The 19,303-nt window shown below is 62.8% G+C and overlaps 1 protein-coding gene across 1 annotated transcript in view; it reads left to right on the top strand.

The window, feature by feature from the left end:
* Window positions 1–793: 793 nt before the first annotated feature.
* NTNG2 (netrin G2) overlaps window positions 794–19,303 on the top strand; it is a 44,495-nt gene continuing 25,985 nt past the window's right edge. Inside the window, exons 1-2 of the mRNA XM_056132717.1 lie at window positions 794–1,099; window positions 17,568–18,211. Coding sequence (XP_055988692.1) covers window positions 887–1,099; window positions 17,568–18,211 — 857 coding nt within the window. The 5' untranslated portion in view covers window positions 794–886. The remainder of the gene's footprint in view (window positions 1,100–17,567; window positions 18,212–19,303) is intronic.

A 19,303-nucleotide genomic window follows, 5' to 3' on the forward strand; every position in this document is an offset into this window, starting at 1 on the left:
AATAATGCAACCTGGGTGTTTTGCCCATCCCGCTACGAGCTTTTGTTCCTCGCCGGCCTCATCCCGTCCCTCTGTTTAATTTGTTGCAGGTGTTCCTGCTAATGAGCCATCTCTCTCCTCCCAGCTTCCGTGAGACAGGCCGGACCCCGGTGCCCGGAGGGTGTAGGCGGCGGGAGCTTCGCCCTAAGTTGCTGATGGCTTCCCCCCAAGGTCAGCCCAGCCCCATCCGTGCCTGCGCTCGCCCCTACCCCCCACCCAGGCAGTGGCGAGTAAGCCCCCCCAGCTCACACCTCGGGAGCTCCTCCGTGCCTCTGGCCAGCCTGGCAGCCGTCGTCACCTTAGACCCCTGTGAAAGAGGAATCTCTGTTGGCGCGGGGTGCTGAGGCCGGCCCCTCCGAAGACCGCGTGGGCAGCCCCCGGGCCCCCTCCTGATTCCATTCTGTCTTTGCCCTGCAGGCCACCGGGCACTGCCGCGTCTGTGCTGAGCACGCCGCACGCTAAGGCCCTTGCAGCACCCGGACTGCTTGGAAGGACAAAACTTAAAAGCCATCGGATCCGGCCTCTGGCCAGGTCCCCGTGGAGTCCCTCCCTATCCCATTTCCATCCACTGTCACAATTTGAGAACCGGCCCGATCGGATCTGCAGCACCTCGAGGGGGCGGCGCCATGGCAAGGTTAGGAGGACACAGCGTGGGGGGCGCCGCAGGGGTGTGCCCGTCCGCTGCCTGAGGAAGGCCGACGCTGAGGTCCGCGCCTGCCCGCTGGAGAGAGTGACGTCCTGCCTGTCGGCGACCCCTGGCCTCTGTGTCGCCGGTCCATGCTGGGGCCGCCAGCGCCCCCCGCCCCAGCTGCTGCCGCCCCACCCCGGGGCCCGTGCGGGCGCCACCATGGCGCCCCTCCTCGCCCTCCTCCTGCATTGGCTGCCGCTGGCCGCCGCCGACTATGACATCTGCAAGTCCTGGGTGACCACGGACGAGGGCCCCACGTGGGAGTTCTACGCCTGCCAGCCCAAGGTGATGCGCCTGAAGGATTACGTCAAGGTGAAGGTGGAACCTTCGGGCATCACCTGTGGGGACCCTCCAGAGAGGTTCTGCTCCCACGTAAGTCTGGCCCCGCTGCCCGGGGAGGGCTGTCTGCTGGGGGAAGCTGGAAATGTGCCGACACCCGGACCATGCACCCTGACACCCAGTACCCTGGGTGGGTGTAGGCAGCGGAGGTGCCACCCCCAGGGGCCCCCGGCCGTGCAGGCTGGCACGTGTGCCCGCCTGCCCCCGGACTGAGGGGGCCTCCCCTCCCTGCCAGGCCCTCCTCTCGCTCCGCCCTCCCCACTCTCCCTGCCCCTCCGGGCATGCCCAGTGCCATGTGGCCACGTGGTCGCCTTCTGGCACAGGTTCGAGGGCTGCGGAACATTTGCACTGGGGTGGGGGGTGGGGTGGGGACAGGAGGTCCTGCCCGGTGCTGTGGTCACTGGCAGGTGGGGCAGGGGCAGGTGTTGTCACTCGAGCCCACAGGCTGAGTCCTCAGGCCTCTGTCCCCTGCTCTCTGCCGGGAGGGCTCCTGGGCCTGGTGCTCCTTGGCAGGAGTGTAAGAGCTCGGGGTGTGCCCCCGTGTCTTGGCCGGGTTGGGGGGTATGAAGCAGCAGCGTGGGCACAGGCGCACTGAGCGGGGCCTGGCCGTCCCCTCCCGAGGCTCAGAGTGGCGGCCTGCCCGCCTTGGTCACTTGGTCACAGAAACCGAGGCCCAAACTGCACCCGGAAGTGATGAAGCTGGGTGGGGTGTCCAGCTAAGCTGTCCCCCGAAGTGCGGCTCAGGCAGGGTTCTGGGGTTTCCCAGCAGCAGGAGGCTGCAGGGGGCTCAAGGGCTAAGGGGTGCACTGCACGGGGTGCCCGCAGGGACACAGCACTCGGGGGCTGCACTGCGGTGGCGGCGGAGGCTGGCAGGAAGGGCAGGAGGCGGCCAGGGCCCCGGGCATCACAGGCGGGGCACAGACCCTACAGGTCAGGGGGTCCGGCCGGGCGCACTTGCCTCCACTGTCAGCCCTCGGCTCTCTGTGACTGTGCCGGAGAACCACGGGGGCGGGGGGGTCACCCCTGCCCAGCTGAGGCTGGCTCAGCCTGAGGGGGTTGGGCAGGGGGACGGGGCTGGGTTCTGGGGGAGCTGCTGGTCCCCTTTGTCCTGGGTAAACGGGACACCCCCAGAGGTGGGGCTCCGTGACCTCACAGCTGTCCAAGAGGCTTAACCTCCCCTCAAGAGCCTGCGGCAGCTCTGCCCGGTACAAAGACGGGGGAGGGGCAGCCCTTCAGAGGGGAGGGGGACTTCACACCCGGATGGACTCAGACCCCAGGCCTGCAGCTCCGCGGGGGCAGGGCTTGTGCCTGGTTCCATCTGTCACCTCTGGGCGTGCCCCGGGGGCACGGTTCTAATCCCCCTTAGGGATTAGAAGGGACTCACCTCGGTCTGGCCAAGGGCACCCGGTCTAGGTGAGGCCGGACTCTTGGCTGTGACCAGTGTCGGTGTGTCCACCCCGGGGGCTGCCCTCCTGGCTTGCGTTTCTCCTGCTCTGAGTGAGCCGGGGGGCTAGAGGGGGACCGCGGTGCGCATGTGCGTTCAGCCGACAGTTCTGTCCTAGGCTTGTTGTTGCGCCCCCAGTGGGGCCCCTGGACCACCCTCCTGGCGGCCTGAGCCGGAGGACGCCGGACCCCGCCTTCGTAGTTCCCAGGAGGACCTCGAGGGAGCGTCAAGTGGTCCAGCCCAGGCACGAAGTTTGACTGGCCACCAGGGGGCGCCCTCGTGGCAGCCCAAGGCGCTCCCCGCCCCCCCCCCCCCCCACCCCCAAACTGCCTGCTCAGCTTTGCAGACCTGGTGGGTCACTGTCCGCAGCCCTGCTTCCATAGCCAAGAGTTCTCTGACCAAGGGGACCCCACGGCACCCTTGAGCGTGCAAGAGGGGCCACGAGGCAGCCGTTTTGTTTTGTTTTGTTTAATTTGGGGTGCAGCCCCTCTGCGTCCTTCTGCAAGGCCACCTGAAAGCTGAATTGTAAATTCTAGCCAGTGAGGAAGGAGAGGGAGAAGGAAGACCAAGATAAATGAATAAATAAAAACCTACTGGCTCTAAATGCACAATGAGAATTAATCGGATGAGCCTCGGCGGGGGATTCTTGAGCAAGGGCAACATTTCAGCAAGGCTGTGGGGGAAGGTGGGGTCCGCCCACCCAGCCCGCCTGTTGCCCCCAGCGAGAGGAAGACCTCTCTGCACGCCCCGAGGCAAAATTCTGCCCTTGAACCTCAGGCCCCCCTCGAGGAAGACTGTTTCAGGCATGAGACGAGGGTACCCGAGGCCTGCCGAGAGCCCAGCCCGCCCACCCAAGAGAGAGTGAGACATGCAGAACCCCGGGCCCCACCTAGACCTGCAGAGCTGGAACTTAAACACAGAAGCCTGGTGCTTGGTAGCTCCCGGTGGGCTCAGCACTAACCCAACTGAGGCTCTGGAGCGATAGTCCAGCGGGGAGGGCGTTTGCCTTGCACGCGGCTGACCCGTTTTCCATCCCTGGCATCCCATAGGGTCCCCTGAGCACCACCAGGAGTGACCCCTGAGCATCGCCGGGTGTGACCAGGAACGGGCCTGGTTCTGTGATCTCTGCAGTTCAGGGCGTGTGGCTGCTGGGGGGGCGGGGGAACAAAGCATGCCTGTGTGTGTGCGTGCATGCGTGCATGTCCTGAGGGTGGGGACACAGCTGAGATCCCCGCCTGTCGAGTCCACCGTGGAAGGTTCCAGAAAGAGGAGGGGTGACAGCCCAGGCAAGAACCACTGATGCTGGAAGACCTGAGTCGCGTCTCTGCCTTGCCACCTGCAGGCTGAGCCTCTGGGTCAGCCTCAGTTTCCCCAGCTGTAATGGTGTGGCTGCCTCGCCCACTCCGCCAGCTTCCCGGGAGAAAAAGATGACACAGAATCCAAAGTCCCCGACAGCGTAGGCTGGTGCCTGGGCGCCGGCGAGGGTCCGGGCTCCGTGTCCTTGGTGTCTCCATAAGGAATATGAAACTTACTCTCTGCAGACACTTTGGCACCCAGAGGGGCCTTGGTCCTGCCGGACAGGAAGCAGGAGTTGGGGGGCTGTGAGGTGGGCCTCTGAGTCTTTGCACAGAGCCTGCCTTGTGCCTTAGTCGTCTGAGTAGGGCAAATGGCCACAACCTGATTTTATTTTTATTTATTTAGCTTTTTGGGTCACACCTGGCGATGCTCAGCGGTCTGTTCTTGGCTCTGCACTCAGGAATCACTCCTGGTGGTGCTCAGGGGACCCCATGGGATGCTGGGGATTGAACCCGGGCTGGCTGCATGCAAGGCAAACGCCCTCCCCGCTAAACTACCAATCCAGCCTAGATGGCCAGTCTGTCCACAAGGTGCTCCTGGGTGCCTGGATGCAGACAGCAGGTGAGCCCAGGGGTACCCCAGCCCCTCACTTTGGCATTGCACATCATGCACAGTCAAGGTCACGGAAGTCAAGGTTCTGACATCCAGAGTCACATGTGGCACCAAGGTCACAGGCACCCTTCTGCCTTAGCTCTGTCCTTGAGACGTTTCCCTTCTCAGACCAGGCTCCCGAGCCCCTGGCCCGCCCAAACCCCAGGCCCAGAGCCTGGGGGGCGCAGACAGGGCTCAAGTTCATGGCACTCCAGTGGAAAATGGGACTTTGCCTCCGAGCCTCAGTTTTCTCGGCCGAAACTGGGGGTGGGTCTGCCCAGAAGGTGGGGGGAATCGAAAAGGACAGGGCGGGGACACCCGTGCTGGGGTCCTGACCCACAAAGGCTCAGGCCAATGGGGACACACGTGCTATCCCTGTAGCGGCTCAGGAGACAAAGTGGGGTGCAGAGAGTCCCCTGTGGTCTGGGGTGCAGGGGCATGGCCAGAGTGGAAAGGGTTCGGGGAAGAAGGGGCACAGGTGTCCACGAAGCCAGAGGCCCAGGTGACACGGCCATGTGGCGCTTCCCCGTCCCTGCCACTGAGGGTTGGGATGGCCAGAGGCCGTGGGAGCCTGGGAGTCCTGGGCATGGGGCAGTGCCAGTGACCGCCACCCTAGGAGGCCACTCGGTCCCATCACAGCCCAGGCCCCTGGTCCTCCTCGGCCCCCCGGGTACCGAATCCTCCCTGGCAGGGACCACGCCCTGGCAGGGGAGGCTGAACTAGCTGCTGCTTTTGCTTTTGGATCACTCCCGGTGATGCTCAGGACTTACTCCTGGCTCCGTGCTCAGGGACCCCTCCTGGCAGGCTGGGGGAGGGAAGGATTGAGTTCTGGGAACCAAACCTGGACCGGCCACGTGTGGGGCAAGTGCCCTCCCCTCTGTGCTGTCACCCGGGCCCCCTCCGAAGCAGCTGCTCCTCTCCTTTGGTTGTGATGCTTCTGGTTTGGGTTACAGCTGTGGCAGGTTCACTGAAACACGTGAAAATGTGTTTATTTTTTATTAGTGAAACACCATGAGGTACAGTTGTAGACTTACAAAATTTTGTGCTTGGGTTTCAGTTATACAATGATCAAGTACCCATCCCTCCACCAGTGCCCATTTTCCACCACCACGGGTCCCGGTATCCCTCCCAACCCCCATCCCCCCATCCCACCCTGCCTCTGTGGCAGGCCACTCCCTTTTGTTCTCTCTCTCTCCTTTTGGATGTTGTGGTTTGCAAAAGAGGCGAAAATGTATTTTTTTTTTGCTTTTTGGGTCACACCCGGCAACGCACAGGGGTCACTCCTGGTTCTGCACTCAGGAATTACTCCTCAGGGGACCATATGGGATGCTGGGAATCGAACCCGGGTCGGCCGGGTGGAAGGTAAATACCCTACCCGCTGTGCTATCGCTCCAGCCCCCGAAAATGTATTTCTAACCCCCAAGCATACTCCAACTTCCGGCCAGGGGCAGAGCATCAGGGAGTGTTCGACAGGTGGCTCTCGGGTTCCCCCAGAAGCCTTGGCCCTGGGCCCCTCAGCCTCAGTTTCCCCAGCTGACCCACTGGCTTTGGATCCTTCCTTCATTCTGTGTGACCACCAGCTGCCTGCTGAGACTGTGGGGACATCTCAGCTGGGGTCCAGCCTTGGTCACAGACAAATGGGGGACCCCACTGCAGAGGGAGGGGTTCCGCAGACGGGTTCTGAACCACACAGCAGCTCCAGCTCCGTCAATACTTCTCGAATGGAGTAAAGGCAGTCCCCGGCACATAGCCACTAAATGCACCCCCATGCCTTCCCCTTGATTACACGTCTAAATTCTTTTTTTTTTTTTTTTTGCTTTTTGGGTCACATCCGGCGATGCTCAGGGGTCACTCCTGGCTCATGCATTCAGGAATTACTCCCGGCGGTGCTCGGGGGACCATATGGGATGCTGGGAATCGAACCCGGGTCGGCCATGTTGGCTGCATGCAAGGCAAACGCCCTACCCGCTGTGCTATCGCTCCAGCCCCTAAATTCTTTTTTTTAAATTGCGATATTATTGACACGTGACCCTATGTTTGTTTCAGATAGACATCAAAATTATTTAATCTGCATGTATGTCAAAAGAAGTACCTCCCATTTAGTCAACCTCTGCAGATGCTTACTTTTTTTTTTTTTTCAGTTTTCTGGATATTGGAAGGGGATTTTTTTTTCTTTTTGGGTCACACCTGGCTATGCACAGGGGTTCCTCCTGGCTCTGCACTCAGGAGTCACTCCTGGCGGTGCTCAGGGGACCATATGGGATGCTGGGAATCGAACCCGGGCCGGTCGCGTGCAAGGCAAACGCCCTACCCGCTGTGCTATCTCTCCAGCCCCAGGAAGGGGATTTTTTTTTAAAAAAAAAACTTAAATATTTCTGAATTGAAGTGCGGTTTTCATAGCATGCAACTAATGGTTGAACTTTTTTTTTAACCATGACAAAACTACATAACATCAAATTTTTCTTTTTTGCCAGATTTCAGTAGCATTTAGCACATACACTGGGTGCCAGCACCACCTCTCTCTGCTTCCAAGACACTTCCCCCCTCAAGGAACCCCCGGGCCCGGTGGCAGCTTTTCCCCATAGTCCTGCTCACCGTCAGCCTCAGCGCTCTGGAACAGCCGATTCCGAACATCTATAAATAGAGCCAAGCTTCGCGTTCTGCCTCTGGCTTCTCCCTTGCAGCCTGTTTTGAAGGCTCTTCCCTGTCCCCACCTGTTCATAACTTCTCTCTTCTTCATGCCTGAGTAATATTCCCTCGCTCCCATGTATCTTGGATTTGTTCTTGCACACCCAAGATGCGTCCGCGTGGGGGCGCGTGTGAGTAGCGGCGGGACGAATATTTGTGTACACGCTTTGCGGTGGCCCATGTTTCCGTTTTCCTTGCGTCTATCTATACCTCTGGCTGGAAGGACTGAGTCATATGGTAATTGTAGGTTGGCGCTTGGGCGACTCTGCCAAACAGATTTCCACAGCAGCTGCGCCATTTTGCATCCCCATCGGCCTTGCTGAGGATCCTTTGCGCCTCGTCCTCGCCAGCGTTTATTCCTGGCTTTGTTTGTTATTATTGTGGCCAGCTCTGTGGGTGTAAGTGGTATCTCACTGGGGTTTGGATTTGCATTTCCTAGTGAGTCACAGTGGAGGGTGCTGACTGGCCACTTGCCTCTCTCTGGAAAATGTCTCCACATAACCTTTGCTCGCTTTGGATTGGGTGGTCTTTTCATTGTTGGACCGTGCGTGCTCTTTACATAGTTTAGGTACAGATCCTTGGGTGTTTGATTTGCAAAGTTCTCCATTTCTGTGGACTCAGGTTTTTTTGTTTTATTTGTTGGGGGGGGGGGGAGTCACTCCCAGCGATGCTCAGGGGTTCCTCCTAGATCCGCACTCAGGAATTACTCCTGGCAGTGCTTGAGGGACCATATGGGATGCCAGGGATCAAATCTGGGTCTGCCACACCAAGGCTAACACCCTACCCGCTGGACTATCCAGTCCCTGGCTTGGGGTTTTCCATGGCCATCACTGTCCTCCCATTGTTCATCAGTTTGCTTGGGCGGGCCCAGTAACACTGTGAGACTTGTGACTGTGTTTGGCATATCGAATATGTCACGGGGAGCTTGCCAGGCTTTGCCGTGTGGGCAAGATACTGTCAGTAGCTTGCCGGGCTCTCCGAGAGCGGCAGAGGAATCGAACCCGGGTCGGCCGTGTCGGCCGCATGCAAGGCAAATGCCCTACCCGCTGTGCTATCGCTCCAGCCCTCCATGGCCGCCAGACTGAGCTATTTTCCCCTCTTCTTGCCGGCTCCTGGGGTGTCTTAGCTAAGAAACGCTTGCTACGCCCGAGGCCATGAGCTCCGCCAGGCACCCTCCACGGCTTTCAGAGCTTTAGTTTTGCCTCTTGATCTTCTCTCCATGCTGGGTGGATTTCGGGGCGTGGGGTGAGATCACCCCTTTGCCCAAGGGTCCCCCATCCTGCCGGCACCATCTGTGGAAGAGGCTCTTGTCACTCAGCTCTTGGTGCCCGTGGGGACTCTCACGTGGGCGTCCAGCGAAGGGGCTGTTTCTGGGTCTCGGGTCAATGTGCTGCTGGCCCGGAGCACTTCATGGGCTGTCCCTCCTGAGGTCGGCGGACCCACCAGCCCGTACAACCCCCCCTTCCATCCCATTCCATCCCATCCCATCCATTCGACCCATCCCATCCGATTCCATCCCTTCCCATTCCATCCTATCTCGTCCCATTCATTCTCATCCGTCCCTTCCCTTCCCACCCATCTCCCCTTTGCTGCCCCCCGGCGCTGTTTGCTGACAGTAGGTGCTCCTGGTGCTGATGCTAACGATCCTTCTAACACATGGAGACAGTTTGGAAAGGGTCCGAGAGGCCGTCCGGAGCCAGAGGAGCCGGAAGCCCGTTACTGGGGCGTGAGCTACTCAGGCCTTTCGGGGAGGCTCTCCAGCCATCCCCAGGGGCCAGTACCCCAGGCCCAGCACTCTGCTCCGACCAGCCCGCAGTGCACAGTGGTGGGGCTGCACTCAGGGTCTCCAGCCTTTTGGGTCCTCCCAGACCTTAGGGGGGTAGTGAGCCTGGATGTTGGGACCTCTGAGTCCCTCTAAGGATGCTTTGAGGGAAAATTCTAAGGATGCTTTGAACTCCATGAGAAAGTCCCAGAGTCCATCCCCACATTTTCTGCCGGGGGAAACTGAGGCAGAGAGCAGGGAGTGCCTTCTTCAGCCCCGAGTAGGGGTCTGGGGCCCCTGAGCCAAGTACATTCCTTTTTTTTTCAAGTACATTCCTGAGGATGGCATCCGCTTCCCTCCCGGGATGTCCCCCCATCCACGGATGCCCCTGGAGCCCCCTACAGCCAACGCAATGCCAGTTAACGCTTTCTAACGAGGAGGGGTTAGACCGCTTCCCACCAGAGCGCGGTCCACATTGCTCAGCGCCTCTCTGCAGGGCGGGCATGCCAGAGCCCCGACTGTCCCTGAAAGTGCTGCTGCTCTCCCCGTGGGGCAGGGCTTCCTGGGCTCAGGGTCACATGCACGGCCGTGTGCAGGGCCTCCCGGGGGCCGAGCACTGATAGAAGCTCTGTGCCAGCAATAAGGGGTCTGTGTTGTCACCCTCCAAACCCCCCTGCCTCCCACATCCGCTCCCAGTGTGGAAGACAAACATGGAGGAAAAATCACGTCAGCGCCCAGGACACGGGGACGTGGGGACACGCACATCAGCACCCAGAGAAAGGCTCCTGACGCAGGGGCCCAACCCCCCGACACTCCAGCGCACAAGGGTGAGGGCAGACCCGCACACACCCACAGGACACACAGGCACACACGTCTCACTTCTCACACTAATCCACAAACATGCTGAACACGCACTGACTGTGCATACGCTAACATACACCGAGTGTACACACACACTGAACGAACATTGAGTGTGTACACACAAAAACACTGAACATGCAGTGACTGTGCACACATAGGGAAAAAAATGCACTGACTGTGCACACACACTGAGCAACACCAACAAAGACTGAGCATACACTGTGCACACACACACTGAGCATGCACCGGCTATGTACACACAATCTGAACACACACCAAGTGTGCACACACATCACACATTGAGCATACACTGATTGTGCACACAACAGTGAGTATACACTGTGTACACAAACACAGAACTTACACTGACTGTGCACTCACACTGAGCACACACCAACTGTGCACACACACACCGAGCATACATGCCTGGCTGGACATGCCTGCTTGTGGATTTCCTCCTCAAGCCGCCCCCTCATCCTGGCAGTGCAGAAGGGTTCCCCGCCCAAGCAGCAGCGCCCCTCTAGGAGCCCCCCAGCTCTTGCCTGGACCCTCAGTCCTCAGCGCCCCGTGCGGCAGGGGGACGGGGCAGGTACTGAGGGGCTCCTCTTGCAGATGAGGCCCTTGGTACCCTCCTCAGGCCACTGGGAGCAGGCTCCGCACCCCCTGCCCTCATCACCAGCTCTTTCCTGCATGGAGGGGCACAGACAGGCACCGACCAGAGGGCAGCAGTGGACAGCAGCAGTGGACAGCAGCTGGCCTACAGATAAGAGGGACCTCCCTCCCCCACTTGGTCCCTCAGTGTGACCGTCTTTCAGCCTGGGGGAGATGCAGGGGAAAGCGGGACTGGAGGCCAAGAGCCACTCAGGACACAGGGCTGCCCCCTCCCGGGTCCCCCACCCATGCCTTGGCCTTGGCTGAATGCTGGTCTCCTGAGTGCCCAGTGCCTCCGGGGACCAAATGTGGTTGGCCTGGGGTAGCCCGGGGACCCCATGGGAACCGCCGTCGGCGCTTCTGAGCCCCTGGAGCTGTGCCGCTGACCCCCAAGGTCTTGGCTCCCTTCGGCTCCTCTCCCACACGCCCGGCTCCAGAGCCTCTGGGGCAGGGCCTGGGCACACACCCCCACAGCTCCCGGGGCTCTTGGGCATGGCCGAGTCTGAGAAGCCGCTCCTCGTGTCCGGGACCCCGCGGGCCCCCTGGATACCCCCCAAGGTGGAGACGGGCAGCTGTCTGCTCTGAGCTGGGGTGGCTGTCCTCTGTCCAGTCCCTGCGGTGCCCCTCCTGAAAGGTGTTGGGACAGCCAGGACCCTCCTGGGAGGCTGCGAAACGCCGGCGAGGCTGCTCCTTGCCCCTCCACTTTGGCCTGGTCTCTGCAGGCGCCCCCACCCCCCACCTCAGCCAAGTGCACTAGCCCACGTGGCCCACAGCCTCTGAGCAGCCCGGTTACCTCTCCCACCCCAGCCCCCCACACACACATACGGCCCTGCCTTCCCACTAGTCCTCTGCACGCACCTCCCGGGAGTTCTGCCCACCTGTCCCTGTGATCACTCGAGGGACTCCTGGTCGCCACAGCACACTGGCAGCACCCGAGCCATGCATGAAGCGGGGGCGTGGCTGAGAGCAGAGAGGGCCACGAGGGGGCGTGGCCGACGGCAGAGTGGGCCCACGGGGGCGTGGCTGATGGCAGAGCAGGCAGCATATAGCTCTTCTTTGGCCCGGCTGTGCAGGGGGCCCCCCAGGCTGGTGGGGCCCACATGGGGTTTGGGGGTTGGTTGGTGGCTTCGGGGCCAGCTGGGGACTTGCTTTGCTCTCGAGCCGGGGCGAGTGCTGGTCTCAGGGCCTAACCCTTCCGTGGCCTCCCCCTGGCGAAGGCTTGGGGCGCCGGCAGCCCCACGCTCACGGTCACTCTAGACCTTTGGAAACTGTGGGTGAATGAGTGACTCCATGGGAAAGTCCCAGAGTCCGTCCCCACCTTTTCTGCCTGGGGAAACTGAGGCAGAGAGCAGGGAGTGCTGGGCTGCACCAGGGCCGGGCTGCTGCCACAGGCTGGTCCTCCCGGGGCCCCCCACAGGCCCCTACGTGCCCCACACACATTTAACCCAAGGAGTTTGGGAGAGGTGAGGCAGATTCCCGCCGTGAAAGGGAGTCTCGACAGTGTCCCCCAAATGCCCTGTTGGGGGCGTCAGGGAAAGAGGCTGGGAGGGGCCCCGGGCCCCCTTTTCGTCCCACGCTTTCGGCGCTTTCTCGGAGAAGCGTGACTGTGAGGGTCCGGGTTTACCTGGTCTGCTGCCCCCTCTCAGGAATAACATTGCTCAGCGCACCCCCTGGAAATCCACCTTTTTTGCTGTCGTCGTTTGGCTTGGGGGCCACACCCGACAGTGCTCAGGGCTGACTCCTGACTCTGTGCTCAGGGACCCTGTGGGGTTGGCCACATGCAAGGGAAGGGCTATAGGATGGCTCCGGCTCCCAAATCCTCTTTACTGGAGCAAAGAGAACCCACCTCCCTACCACACACACACTACACCCTGATCCATCTGTGCCTCAGTTTCCCCACTTGGAAAATCAGAAAATGGTCCTCAATAGATGCTAAGAAGCCCCTGCTCCCCATGCTGGACGCCACTAGAAAGTTTCCCATGGAACCCGGTGGGGGGGCGGGCAGGACCAGTGGTGTCTGCTGGACTCCATCTGGGAGGGGCCCGGGGAGCGAGGGAGACCCAGGAAGCCCAGCTTCCCCCCCCCCGCTGCCCCTTGGGGTGCCGCCTTCCGCTCGCAGCCCCCCCGCCCGCCCCCTCCCCCGCCGCCCCAGCAGTTAGAGCCGCTTCTTCATCCTCGTGATAAAATATTCATGTCAGCAGAGCGGCTGCGGGGCCGCTGTGCGTGGCGGGCTTTTAGAGCAGGACGCTGTTCCTTCTCTCTAAGCATTTTCTGGGGCCCGAATCAATACGGTTTGAGCCGCCCCGCCCCCGCGCCCGGGAACGGTCTCCGGGAGGGCCACCCCCATCCCGCCGCCCCCACCCGCTCCGGGAGCCACCCTGGGCTCCAAAATAAAGACAGCCAAGGGTGGGGCAGTTTGGGGGCTGGGGGGATGGGGAGAGGGGGAGGGGGTGGATAGCGGGGGGGGGGGCAGGGGGCAGGAGGGGGCAGGAGGCACTGCAGGTAGGTACGGGGTGGAGCCCTGAGCGTCCCCCCAAGACCTACCTGAGTGAGGGGGGCAGCAGGAGGCCAACTTGCCCACCCTCCCCTCTCTAGTCCCCGTAGAAGCCCAGGCCCAGTGGGCAGGGAGAGACAGAAATGAGTCAGACACCTCGCTCCCTCAGGTGCTGCTTCCTGGGCGTCTCTGCCGAGCTGTGTGGGGTGGTGAGCTGCCTGTCGCTAGGGGCATGCAAGCCAGGAAAAGCCAGGCCTCGCCTGATGCACTGTGCCCCTGGTGTCATCCCCCCAGCCCCCACCCTACATCATGACACAGACTTGCAGGCTGGGGTGCGCTGAGGAAGGGGCTGCCCCAGAATCTCAGCCAGGGGCCCTGGGGTCAGGGTTCAGGCATTGACCCCCATGCTGAGCTGCCAGCGAGGGGAGCTGGAAGGGACTCGTGCTGCAGTGCTCGGAGCACCAGGGGCCTCATTGGTGTGGAGACATGTGCTCGGAGCACCAGGGGCCTCATTGGTGTGGAGACATGTGCAGCTGCCAGGGGCCCCAGCTGGAGAGACTGAGCTTCCCCCCCCTTCCTGTCTCAGTCCCTGCACGCGGCCCCCCTCTCTCCTCCCAAGCTGAGGGGGTGTGGGGAAGGGGCGGTGGCCCTGGCCCCTGGCCCCTGGCCTCGGCCTGCGGGTGCTGCAGGCTGCCTGGGCTGTTGTCGGGGCAGGCCTTGTCCGGGAGCTGCCCACCTTGGCCTGCTCAGGGTCTGGGGGTGCGGGGGGCTCAGGACCAGGAAGGGCACATCCTAGGAAAAGCCCCCAGGGGCCCTCCGCCCCCACCCGGGCGGGGGAAGGCGCCGGAGGAGAGGCCCGAGGCGGGGCAGCGGGTCAGTTTCCGCTGATTCACGCACAGCCGGTCACCTTGCGGGTGCCCAGGCTCGGGGGAGGAGAGGGCCCGATCAATGGGGGTGCAGGGTCAGGGACACAGAGCCCGAGCCGCCTCCCAACACGACCTGCCCTGCGCGGCCGCCTGTGAATTATTCATCCGGCTGCAACTTTCCTTACCGATGCGTAGGAAACAATTTGTTAGGGAGAATTCCCGGGGCGCCCCGCGTTGTTCCGTGGGGGGCAGGGCAGGCGGCGGCTGCGTCCCCAGCCCTTAGGGCCGGTGGCCTGGGGCCCAGCCCAGGAGGGCGTCACGTCCACAGCCTTCTGCCTTGACAGGGAACGGCACGAGGCGGGGCCAGGCCACGCCAAGCCACGAGGAGCCTGGGAGGTGGCGCTATCCAGAGTGGAGGGGGCACTAACCTGACTGTGCCGCCCCCCCCCCCCCCCGCCCCAGCCAGAGCCTGGCCACTATCCAAGCAGATCTCACCACAGCTGGTTCTGAAGAATCTGCCACGTCCCCTGGGCAGCCCCAGGCCTGCGGGGGAGCAGCGGGGCTGGCCCGACCCCTGGAGGGCAGTGACCTGAAGAGGTGGCACCCCCCCCCCCCGCCTGGCACCAGGGCCAGCCACGGTCCCATAGTCATGGCCTGTCCCCCCAACACGAATGGGGTCTCTCCCGTGCTTGGCAGTCAGTGCTCAGCTGGGTCCACTCTGTAAAGAACACACGGCCTGCCCCCCACTGCACATGCCCACAGCTGCCTGGAGGGTGTTCGGACCCGGGCTCAGGGCTGTTTCTCAAATGCTCAGCCCACAGGGCTGTGACCCCAAGCACCAGGGAAGGGAGGGCCAGGCTCTGTGTGTGGTGTCCGGAGCCCGGGGGTCCTCTGACCTCTGTCTCACTTCTCTGCCCCCAGCCGAGCTACTGCAGTTCGGGGACGCTGTCCACGCTCCGTCCCCCGAGATGGGGCAAGGGAGGGATGCTCAGAGAAACGCCGTCTGTCTCAGCTCACGGGGACCCGCTCACACCCCCCGCAGGCTGCGTGGGGGGGAGCTTGGGGAAACCCCAAACTCCAGTTTACTGGAGATTGTGGCACGTTCACATTTTTCTGGACAAAGTCCCCGGCCTTGGTGCCGGGATTTTATACACATTGGGCAAAGCGTTTGCCTTGCACGCGGCTGACATGGCCGACCCAGGTTCGATTTCTCCGCCCCTTTCGGAGAGACTGGCAAGCTACTGAGACAATCTCGCCTGCACGGAAAAGCCTGGCAAGCTCCCTGTGACGTATTTGATATGCCAAACACAGTTAACAAGTCTCACAACGTTACTGGGCCCGCTCGAGCAAATCGACGAACAACGGGAGGACAGTGACAGTGATATTTAAAAAAAATTCTTCTGGTAGGGTCAGAGGTCAGCTTTGGCATCTCTGCGAGGGCAAAGGTCTGACGAGGACTGGGGAGCCGCAGCCCTGGCCTGAGGCCCCGTTACCTGGGCTGAGTCTTGTGCCAGGGGAATCTGGCCTTGGGGGTCACCGCCACTGCTCCCCGGGCACCGCCACGGGGGGCTCCAGGCGGCCAAGCTCGAACCCCAGCCGGTCCCTCAGAGCCTTCTGGTGAAGAGCAGGAGAACGTGGGGTGCAAAGGGGTTCCTGTGCCTGCCGCCACTCTCCGTAGCCCTAAACAGTTAAGTGAAGCGCTGGGGGCCTGGAGGGGCAGAAAACCCTGTTGGCTGCCGTTGGGGGTTTATTTATTGTGCTCGCTGCTGCTGAGGCCGGGTGGTAAATACACAGGCTGATTCATTAGTTCCCGACCATCTGCTTCCCGCCTGCCGGGTGGGGGTGGGGAGCGGGGTCTGGCCTCCACGGCCACCCTGGGGGCCCGGCCTCACCCCATTCCCACCTCCCCCACCCCGACAGGTGAGGGGCGGGAGGGCAGAGGAGCCAGGGGGCCGGGAAGGCGAGATGCGATGGGGTGGGGGGAGCCGAGGAGGGAATAGCAACCCCAGAGGCGCCACATTAAATTAATTCTGTTACTGACTAATTAACACGATGGCAGCGATCACTGTGATTTCATGAGTGGTGGCCGGGGGCCCAGGCCCAGCAGGGAGGCTTCAGTGCAGACAAGCCCAAGAGACCCCAGGACACAGGATGAGGTACCCGGAGACTGAGTCAGGCCAGGAGGGCTTCCTGGAGGAGGTGTGTGGGGGCGAGCTCTGGGAAGAGGGACCTGCTGCGGGGGTTGGGGGGGACAGCTCAGGATGGGTGGGGGACATGCTGCGGTGGGCGTGTGCCAGGGGGCTTCCGAAAGCGCTCCTGTGGGGGCTGCCCTGCCCGTCTCCGAGCTGCCTCCCCACCCCCGCCTTGTGCGCCTGTGCTGGCACGGAGGAGGGCTGCTGAGGCAGCAGAGGTTGATCTTCTCGGGCTCTGGAGAAGCTCCCGATCAAGGTTGGTTTGACCCCAGAGCCCGTGACAGGGGGTGGCACAGCCCCTCCTGTGGCCTCCGGGGGGGGGGGGCTTGCTAACGTGAGCATCCTCCGGCCACAGCAGACATGGGTGTGGAGACCCACCCACCCCGCCCACGCACGGACACCCCACACGCCTCCGCCCTGGCACCCCAGCCCCAAGGAGTCCTGTTCGCCCAAGCACGCGGGCTTCGCGGGGACACGGCTTGCCTGGACGTGGGGGGCAGGGGGAGGGCGCAGGTGCTGCTGCCCCCAGCCTCTGTGTCCAGTGTGAGCTGGGACGTCTGACCACCTCGTGGCCCCCCGACGGCAACTGCCTCTGGGCCCAGGGGCCCCGTCCTGCCCCTGGATGGGGCAGTGTCCCCGGGTGGCCCCTGCCGGACACTGAGCTGGAAGCCACATCCTGGGACACCTGTCCCCTCTGGGCAACATCACAGGGGCCTCTTACTGTGCCCCCAGGCCCGGCCCAGGCGTGTGACCCAGGAACAGAAACCCACCCTCTCTCCCAGGACAGGTCAGTCCCACCTACCCTGAGCCTCGGTTTCCCCGTTTGCTCCATGCAGGAGCCCCTGAGTCAGAGCCCCACTCCTTGCACCCGAGACCCGCAGGCTGGGCCTGGCGGGGAGCGGCCGCAGGTGGGGGGGAGAGGGAGTAGGGACGGAGCTATTCTGGTCAAGGACGCACTGTGACAGGCGGCAGCTGAGTCCAGGGCCCTGCGGACTTGTCTCCTCTGCTGAGGGGCTTCAAAGGTGCAGGCTGGGCCCCCGGGCCGGCGGCGGGGGCGGGGCGGCCCCCTGGAGGCCGCACCTGGGCCGGAGGGGGCCCAGCGGCTCGTTTGAGAAAAGCTTTAACGCGGGCGCAGCCATTTGTCTCCGGGCCAAGCGGGCCCTGAAATATTCATCAAAGGGCTGGAGAGGCCGGGGGCTCGCGGGCGGCGTTTTTAATCAGCTTTATTTCTCAGAGCATCTGGGGGCTGAAGGCAGTGTCAGACGGCGCGGACGCCCCTGCTGTGCTGCCTCCCGGCGGCCCTCAGCACCCCAGGTCCGCCGGGCGCATGGTGCAGGACCCACGGCAGTGTTGGGGTGCGCTCCTGAGGGGGCTGTGCCCTTTCTGGGACGCTCTGACCCTGCCCCCCCAGCACCCCGGGACTTGTCCCTCCAGCCTGGAGGGCCACGATGGCAGGAACCCTCTGGGGGGACCCCGGTGACCGACAGCCTCGAGGGAGGTGGGCGCTGTGCCCGCTCTGCTCATCCCCTCCCCCCTGCACCGGGCCCACCCGAGGCCAGAGCCCGTCGCCCTCACCTCTGCTCTCCCGCCCGGCAGGAGAACCCCTACCTCTGCAGCAACGAGTGCGACGCGTCCAACCCGGACCTGGCGCACCCGCCGCGGCTCATGTTCGACAGGGAGGACGAGGGACTGGCCACCTACTGGCAGAGCGTGCCCTGGAGCCGCTACCCCAGCCCGCTGGAGGCCAACATCACCCTGTCGTGGAACAAGAGCGTGGAGCTGACCGACGACGTGGTGGTGACCTTCGAGTACGGCCGGCCCACGGCCATGGTCCTGGAGAAGTCGCTGGACAACGGGCGCACGTGGCAGCCCTACCAGTTCTACGCCGAGGACTGCATGGAGGCGTTCGGGATGCCCGCGCGGCGCGCGCGGGAGCTGGCGGCGTCGGGCGCGCACCGCGTGGTGTGCACCGAGGAGTACTCGCGCTGGGCCGGCTCCAAGAAGGAGAAGCACGTGCGCTTCGAGGTGCGCGACCGCTTCGCCATCTTCGCGGGCCCTGGCCTGCGCCACATGGACAACCTGTACGCGCGCCTGGAGAGCGCCAAGGGCCTCAAGGACTTCTTCACGCTCACCGACCTGCGCATGCGCCTGCTGCGGCCTGCGCTCGGGGGCACCTACGTGCAGCGCGAGAACCTCTACAAGTACTTCTACGCCATCTCCAACATCGAGGTCGTGGGCAGGTGAGCGCGCGGGGGTGCGGCGGGACCCGGGGACGCGGCCGGCCAGGGACGGTGCCTGGAGCGGTGCCTGGTTCCTGGGTTTGATTCCTGGCACGGTGCCTGGCTCCCGCGACCCTGCCTGGGGTGGTTCCTGGTACCTGGGACGGTACCTGATTCCTGGGTTGGTTCCAGGGATGGTGCCTTGCGTGGTTCCTGGTACCTGGGACAGTTCCTGATTCCCGGGATGCTGCCTGGGACGGTTCCTGGTACCTGGGGCAGTTCCTGGTTCCTGGGTTGGTTCCCGGGACTGTGCTTAGGGTGGTTCCTGATTCCTGGGACAGTGACTGGGATGGTGCCTGGTGCCCAGGATGGTGCCTGGGGCGGTGCCTGGTTCCTAGGATCCTGCCTGGGGCGGTTCCTGGTACCTGGGGCAGTTCCTGGTTCCTGGGTTGGTTCCAGGGATGGTGCCTGGGGTGATTCCTGGTACCTGGGACAGCTCCTGTTTCCTGGGATGCTGCCTGGGACGGTTCTTGGTTCCCAGGATGGATCCTGGGACATTATCTGGCACTCGGCTATCACCTGGCTCCTGGGATGGTCCCTGGTTCCCACAGCTTTGTCTGTCTCCAGGAATGTCCCCTGTTTCCTGGAATGTTGCTGGTCCCATCAGAGCCGGGACCCCTGGAGTCCAGGTGAAGGGAGGCGAAGGGCAGCTGACCCTGAGGTCCAGCTGGCTACAGGGTCCAAGGCCTGTATGATTCCATTATGTGTGAACCGCTGGGGGCGCCCAGGGACTCTCACACGGAACGGGAGCCCACCCAGCCGCTGAATCTGCCACTGCTGAAGCCCTGGGTGCTCGCGGTCGCCCTCTGCTGGCGGCCGTAGAGATAAACGCGTTCCCAGGAGGCTTCCCGGAGCCAAGCCCGGAACGGCTAGGTATGATCCCCTCTAATTCCCAGGGGCATCTAGACTGGGTGCCTGGACGCTGCCCAGTACCCAGGTTGCTTGTGCAGCAGGTGAGCCGCACCACAGCCTGGTCTGCGCCGGGGAGAGATGTGGCGCCCGCCGTGGGCCACTCCTGGGCCAGCTGCAGTGAGGTGCAGCACCGGGCTGGGC

This window comes from Sorex fumeus, unplaced genomic scaffold (assembly GCF_029834395.1).
Source record: "Sorex fumeus unplaced genomic scaffold, SorFum_2.1 ptg000095l, whole genome shotgun sequence".
In the NCBI taxonomy this organism is placed as follows: domain Eukaryota; kingdom Metazoa; phylum Chordata; class Mammalia; order Eulipotyphla; family Soricidae; genus Sorex; species Sorex fumeus.